This window comes from Pecten maximus, chromosome 5 (assembly GCF_902652985.1).
Source record: "Pecten maximus chromosome 5, xPecMax1.1, whole genome shotgun sequence".
Lineage (NCBI taxonomy): Eukaryota > Metazoa > Mollusca > Bivalvia > Pectinida > Pectinidae > Pecten > Pecten maximus.
In genome coordinates this window covers 27,893,852-27,902,418 of record NC_047019.1, presented here as the reverse complement: position 1 = coordinate 27,902,418, position 8,567 = coordinate 27,893,852, and the positions used below count along the sequence as shown (strand labels likewise).

Genomic DNA, 8,567 nt, shown 5'->3' with positions numbered 1-8,567 from the left:
GTCGCAAGATGACTTCAATTATGTAAACATTTATGCAAATTTCGTAAATAGATATTTTTAATTATTTCCATCAATAGACAGAACGCAAAATTTATTAAAGCAATGACCAATGATGGCTATATTTTCAGAAATTAAAAGAGGAATCAATATGGTTTAGTTAATTTCGATTTGAAACAAGAGACATCAAATTTTAAAAGGCATTAGTATAAACAATGGATGGCATGTCATCATTGACACTTTAATAAGCAAAACAATACCATTTAGTGGAAGACCGCGTGAAAGAAAATGAGAAACATACAGAAAAAATCGTTAATTTTCGTCAGTGTTATATTTCCGACTATTCTGTTTGTACTTGTAATTAACGAACCCATTTTTCGACAAATCTATATATGAACTGGTGAATTTATCGTGAATAACAAAACTGAATTAAGTGGATTCTTTTTAATCCACGAACTCAAACGAATTCATTCCGTTAAAAAGACAACCTATATATATTTTGGTATTACGTAAAAACATTTTACACAATAATTTATTAAAAATGTCTGTAAATATATATATATATATAAATAGTTTTGTAAACGATACATTCCATTCTGCAATAATCTATGTAGTTGTGTATGCCACGTAGTTTTGTAAACGGAGCCTTTCATTCTGTGAAAACTAACCAGATAGGACAGTATTCGGTCTCTTTCAGTAAATAACATTTGCCTATGATCTTGATATACGTTCTTGTTCTTCGTTCTGTGGGTTTGAACACCAAATAATTAATATTCAACGCAGTGATGTATAATCTTATATCACCCGTTCGTTCCGTGAATAGACATTGTCAATAAATTTCATTCTTTCGTTGTGTACCGATATATAAATACATTGTAGGCATTGCCAGTAAATAGTTAAAGCCATGGTATTAAGACTTCTTTCTTTCGTTGTATATTGAGGCATTACAAGGCAGCAAATCATACTATCAGACTTTGTCATTCATTCGTAGCCTTGTCAGCCAATTACATGTATTTAACATGGGTTCATAAACACCTCTGTTCTGTGGAAGAAGCTTTCCTTTTTCCTTGAACCATCCACACTGGAACATGCTGTCGTAAACATGTCCGGTACTAAATGCGAATTTTGTACATATTACAAAACCTTGTTAATGAGGAACCTGTGTAATCGAGGCTTCAAAACTAATATTTTCGCTTTGACAGTAGGTATAGAGAAGGTGTAGGACATTCTGTACTCTAACTTATACCCAGGCCTACGGTAAGCTTATGTCATATAAAAAGCCATTTCGAAATAAACATGGCCGTTTGGTGAAATAAAAGGTTGAAATAATTAGCTTTGAAGTAAACAATGTAAACAACTTCACGATTCTCGGATTAAGTATTTCGTATGGTGTACCTTATATATAATTACACCGTCACATTATCAAATCAACCGAGCAGTCTGCCAGTGGGTCGTGATTATAGGAAATGCATTCGGAAAAGTATGGAACGCCAAATTAACATATCTTCAATTAATTGAACCTATCTTCAAATAATTGAAGATAGGTTCAATTAAATTAGAGATAGGTTCAATTTAATCAGAGATAGGTAAAATTCAATTAATTGAATATATGTTAATATGGCGTTCCATAGAAAAGCTTATATATATATATATAGTATAGTAAGTTAAGGTAGAGTTGGTAAACGATCAACTTACTGGCAGCATTCGCCCTTTACCAGGCTCTTCAGGTGAATTGTGAATTCTCCAAATACTGAACCTTTCATGAAGAGCCCCGAAAGGGTGAATGCTGCTCTCTCCCTCTCTCTCTATATATATACCGGGTATATATTATTCCTTCTGTTATCCTCGGACATTCATATCTAAGTTCCATGATATATCCAATTGTAACTATTCAGACAGAATGACTTTCAGATATTCAAATTTGATATTCTGTAAAACGAAATAATCAGAAGATCAACTGGGTGTCTCATGGATGTCTGAGTCATGTATAAAATACTCATAAACAATAAATAAATGTAGGCGTTTATTATTTCAAATTACATGTTTTCTCTGTCGTGAGCATTACATAATAAAAGTAATAATTATAATTCCAATTAAAGAAACAACATGAACATAGTCATAAGTAGGTCAACAAGTTATATATATAGAAATAAGATGCAACAAAATCTCCTTGTAGCATATACACATTTACCTGACAAAACTAACGACATCTCTCGCGCCAGTTTTGTTTTTCTTCTGAATGTGGGTGTAAAAACATAAACACATACTTTGTGTTTTTATACAAGTATTTTATATATATATATATATATTTATTTTGTCTATGCTATACTTTGCCATATATATATATACATACAAGAGGTGGTTTCAGATTGAAATGCAGGGAACATTGAGAAAAACATAAAAGAAACACTGGTTATATGTGCAGACATTCCATTAAGTTTTAATCAAAGGATTTTGGCAACGTGCCATAAATCTGCCACCATATTCCTCCTAGTGGCTGTATGTATGTAGTATTTGTATTACTTATGTAGGCTTCAATAACAGGCAGGGCATTTGTTTTTAATTTGAAATTTGTTTTTGTCCCTATGCAATACTACAAATGACAAATCTTTTTTGTTTTTCATTATAGGTTTCCTTGGAAGCAACAAATTTAATATTTCTGTTGAAAATAACAATAAAAAAAATTTAATATGAGTTTACCAATAAATTGCATTGCATATGACCTTTAACAGGTGTTTGTTTTTAATTTTAAAGTTATAATTATTGGAATCAAAATCTCAGTAAATACACATGTGAAAAATAGAGGGCAAGGACATCACTCCTCAACTAACCCCAAAAAAACTGTATGGGCATTTTCCCTGTAAACACGCTTTTTGTAAAAAAAAAAAAAAATAAAATAAATTATGCATTCGTATATGATTTAAATGTAATTATTTCAATTAAAATTTAAAATATGAATAAATTAATAAATCATAAATGGAATGAAGGAGTAATCAGAAATTCAATTTCATGAAAAAGTTCTCTCAGGCGGAAACAAATCACTGCCGTTTACATATAAATATAATTGATGACAAATTATGTGAATCGTCTACGCGTCCTCTGTAGTTCTTTGTTAACCAAGGACAAGGGAAGGAACAACTAAACCTCTCATAATCATATTGAGTATTTGGAGATTTTATTTCTGCTTGGCTGGAGAGATCGGGGTATAATACAACATTAACCACCAAAGCGGGCCTTACAGCTCCCTCATTGTTTACTAGCTTCTTGAAACCATGTAATTATCCTATTAAGTCATATATAGATAGAAAATCGTTCACATCTGTACAAAATATTGTTCTTCCTTCCACAAAAAAAAAATACTAGCAACTTTTCAAATGTCAAATTTGCTGATATAAAACCTTGAACTTAAAACCGGACTCATACAGAAAATGTTTGCAAAATATAATTGGCAAGTGTTTAAATGTTCAATTTCATAAAATATACACCTAAAAAATGTATATCGATGTACTTTTAGTTATTGGAGACTTGTGCAAAGTCACAAATCTCAGTATATTTGTAATATCGAGTGGCCCCAAATTATGAGGTGTTGGCTAAGAAATTGGCTCAAATTAGTTATGATGTTTAGAAAATTCTCATGATCTACTGAAAGGAAATTGATGGATATCAGATTCTACAAGTAATATGAATCAAAATTCCTGAATGCTTAAAGTGTTTGCATCAACAGAATGTGCTACAACCCAAACACAAAGTTACTGTTATGCTAGCATCCACAGAGAAAAATCAATTGGAAAAATATACATATCTTATTGAGTTGGATCAAACAAAAGACAGCACACATTACACGAAATCTTGAAGAACCTAAAGACAGAACGAAATAAAAAGCACCAATTTGGAAAATTGCAAAACAGTAACATATTGCGTACTAGACTGAATGGTATGTAAAAGTCTTTGCATAAATATCTGTTATTCAATGGAATTCTTTTATATAATAACAGAAGAAAACTATTGCTATTGTGTAAATATTTGAATATTAAGCTTTGTGAATCATTTTCAGCATACATATATGTTTTAGATGTTTACATTGAGATATATTTCCAATAAAAATAATTCTTTTTATTAGAAAGGAAGTCAAATTCTGCATCTTTTTTGTATGAAATCACTGCTTTGTGGCTCTATAATCAATTGAGCATCTGTAACAGTGGTTAACGTCATAGCTCTATATCAACATTGACAAAGGGAGATAATTCATGACAATAACATCTACTTAATTCAGGAATTGTACAGTCTTCAGAATACCAGATAACCACTGTTAAATAAAGCACCAGGCAAAAATAGGGAGAAAACATGTTTAAAACATTAACATATTTTAGGCAAAAATAGTTGATAAATAAAAAGCCACAAGTAGTATTTCTGTCTATATCTTTTACCTATAACCACTGTTTAAATTTAAAGAGAAATTACCACAATTTGCATGCAAGATTTTGACTCGATCATATTGAGCAGCAGGGTAGAAACGAGTCTGCCCTTCATGTATACCTGTTCAACTACAAATGTACCTACAAATGTTCTTCTATTGTTCTGTAATAATTAATTAAGCCTAAATTGACTTACATATTTGCACTAAGTCAGAAGTTGGGCTAATTGTAGGATAGATAAGGTAAGTCTAATACAGCATGTTTAAAGTTGTGTGATAATTCCAAACTTTATCAATATAAAGCTACATGTCTCCATGCTTGAACATTCCTAACAAAAGTTGTTTTTTATTAAGTGAAAGAGAATACATAGCTACCTGTCATTCAATTTGTAATGCTCATACAAACAAAAGTCTGGATTAAATAGTACAGTGTGTTTGGCAAAAGAAATAAAATATAGCGTATGTTTGACCATTCTGTTTTGAAAATAGCAAGCACTGACATGTTTACACTTTAACCTTCCTTAATATGGGAATTAAAAGTCACAATAATATGCAGAGTGTTTGATGTGTATCAAGGGTATGATATATATAATAATAAAACGCTACTGCAGTTATATCAATAGTTATAAAGATACATCAAATTATACTGGGAACTTATTTTTAAATGAAAATTTTATCGCCTAAGTACAGTGAAACCTCGTTAGTCAGAATCTAATCATGACATTCCAGAAAAAAACCTATTCTGGATTTTGATATAAAAAATCCAGGAAAACTGTTACAACATTGAGTCCAGATTAAAAGATAAGTTGTCACAGTTTTGAGTAAAATTAAGATTTGCTAGACTAACGAGGTTTCGTTGTAATATATGTAATAATTAGATGTATAAGAGACATAAACAGCAGCGTTCCCTGAGCTCAGATAAATCTCTCCATTTACAAATACAATAACACAATTACAGTCTTGTATTTTAGACAACACCTAGAAAATCACATGTCTACAGAGAAGAGACTAAACAGACTTCTGTGAAACAGAAAGCAAATTGTCTACTGAAACAGTCATATATTCAACAGACTTCGGTAATACACAATGTACTGATACTCAGAAACTAACTCTAGCAACAATCAATAAATTAATGAACTATGGTCAGCTAACTTTATTGCAATAACTTTTGTCGTAGCACTTCATTCAAAAAATAAAAAAAAAAAAAAAATAAGAAAAAAATAAAAACTTTCCAATAAATACTAATATGGATATATCCATAGTAATTAACTTATAGTCATTTGTGACAGCATTTGCTAGTACAAGGATTCGGATTTCCGTTTCATCATCTCGGCTAAGACAACTGGACTACAGTTATCTAAAGTCCTGGTTTTATTAGTATTTTTTACTTAACAAAATTTTTTAATTAAAATGTTTCCATAGGAAAGCATTATTAGATTTAAAATCTTAGTTATGTAAATTTAGTTCTGTAATGCATTCCTATGGTAAATCTTAATTTAATGAATATTGATGAAACTGAAACCTTATTACACTTCTAACTCGGTTACAACTAATTAGGCAGAGACTTCAATCGAAAAACTTTATATCAGATTTCCGTTAGCAGCTTAAATTCGTGAAAATAATTTTTCTTGTCTATTTATCAAATACATTAGTTAATATCAATTTCCATGAAGATGCTAAAGCATTTTCTTCTGTTAGCAATCAGAAAGAGCCCCAAAATAACTTGTCTAAATAACAGATTCAATACAACTTTACCATTTAATAATTATAAAAAGTTCATATATCACCTTAAAAAAAACAAATTACTTTAAGAAATCATAGAATTTATGAAGCATAAAAAATTTTCAGATAAATATCTTGCTTAAATTTAATTTGTTAATTGTGTACATTCTTATTTTTTCTACAACTGACTGTCTTTCTTCACGTAAATACAGAAAAAAGCTGTAAAATTATTTAATTAAGATGATTCATCAATATTGACCATGTGCCAAATGTGTGTTATTACGACATCTTTTGTACAACACTCATGTCTTGCGCTCAAACACATCATCATGTATACAATGCATGTCCACACAAGTGTCATCGTTTATAAAGACACAAAAAACTCATTCTGCCAACAAGAAACACTATACGCCAGACTAGCTATACCTTCCACAATGTATATATCAACTCTCCCATACCAGTTACATCATTTTTTAAAAATTTATCAAAAAAGATCAGTGTAAAACTATGTCTGCAAGTTTTTTTCTGCTTTTGAAATATGTACAAGTCGCATCAACCTTGATCTGTCAAGAAATCTGTTAAGAGAATTAAGGAGAGAGGAGAAATATTCTCAAAGATAATCATAAAATGACTTCATCTAACATTCTAGATTTTCTACACAAGACTGCCATGAAGTGCGGCTATCCATTTTTTTTTTCTGATTTGATCGATGAGTTTAGTGAGTTTGCTTATACAGTGTCTGACATATAGTCGTCACAGACAAAAATATCACAATATCACGTAGAGACGCGAGCAACCATAGCTGTCACTGAATCGTCACTTTGGGCACGTGTGACATGTTTTCTGCGATGATGCCACGCTGGGACTTCTGGTGGCAGGCATACATGTCATTGTGGCTCATGGCCCAGTCCTTGCTATCGCCGTACGAATTGTGTGATGTTGGAAACTGATGAAGCCATGCTGATTTCACAACAGGGACCGGAATGCCGCCCACTAATGGCTGTTTATCACAGGCTCTGGAATATATAGTTTAAAGTATTTAGCAACAAAGAACGTTTATTAATCCGAGTAACATCTTAACCAATGCATTTGCTACCAACAATACTGATGTCCACTTCATTTTACTTTCATATCTTCAGATCTAAATATCCTTCAATGTATTTGACTAATTGTATTGTCTAAGTTTTTCTGAGTAAATATAGCCATGATCATAATGTTTTACTGTATAATGGTGGCAGTATAACAAGGTTTAACTATAATGGTAGCAGTATAACAAGGTTTTACTGTACAATGGTGGCAGTATAACAAGGTTTTACTGTATAATGATGGCAGTATAACAAAGTTTACTGTACAATGGGGGCAGTATAACAAGGATTTACTGCTCAAATGGTAGCAGTATAACAAGGTTTTACTGTACAATGATGGCAGTATAACAAGGTTTTACTGCTCAAATGGTAGCAGTATAACAAGGTTTTACTGTACAATGATGGCAGTATAACAAGGTTTTACTGTACAATGGTGGCAGTATAACAAGGTTTACTGTACAATGGTGGCAGTATAACAAGATTTACTGTACAATGTTGGCAGTATAACAATGCTTTACTGTACAATGATGGCAGTATAACAATGTTTTACTGTACAAAGATTGCAGTAAACAAGGTTTTATTGTACAATGGTGGCAGTATAACAATGTTTTACTGTACAATGATGGCAGTATAACAATGTTTTACTGTACAATGATGGCAGTATAACAATGTTTTACTGTACAAAGATTGCAGTAAACAAGGTTTTATTGTACAATGGTGGCAGTATAACAAGGTTTTACTGTACAATGTTGGCAGTATAACAATGTTTTACTGTACAATGATGGCAGTATAACAATGTTTTACTGTACAAAGATTGCAGTAAACAAGGTTTACTGTACAATGATGGCAGTATAACAATGTTTTACTGTACAAAGATTGCAGTAAACAAGGTTTTACTGTACAACGATGGCAGTATAACAATGTTTTACTGTACAATGGTGGCAGTATAACAAGGTTTACTGTACAACGATGGCAGTATAACAATGTTTTACTGTACAATGGTGGCAATATAACAAGGTTTACTGTACAACGATGGCAGTATAACAAGGTTTATTGTACAATGGTGGCAGTATAACAATGTGTTACTGTACAATGGTGGCAGTATAACAATGTTTTACTGTACAATGGTGGCAGTATAACAAGGTTTTATTGTACAATGGTGGCAGTATAACAAGGTTTTACTGTACAATGGTGGCAGTATAACAAGGTTTACTGTACAACGATGGCAGTATAACAAGGTTTACTGTACAATGGTGGCAGTATAACAAGGTTTACTGTACAACGATGGCAGTATAACAAGGTTTATTGTACAACGATGGCAGTATAACAAGGTTTATTGTACAATGGTG

General features: G+C 31.6%; 1 protein-coding gene across 1 annotated transcript in view; it reads right to left on the bottom strand.

Annotated features, from left to right (window-relative positions):
• Positions 1-2,007: 2,007 nt before the first annotated feature.
• LOC117328383 overlaps positions 2,008-8,567 on the bottom strand; it is a 68,749-nt gene continuing 62,189 nt past the window's right edge. The window contains exon 11 of the mRNA XM_033885911.1: positions 2,008-7,149. Within this exon, the coding sequence (XP_033741802.1) occupies positions 6,939-7,149 (211 nt within the window). The 3' untranslated portion in view covers positions 2,008-6,938. The remainder of the gene's footprint in view (positions 7,150-8,567) is intronic.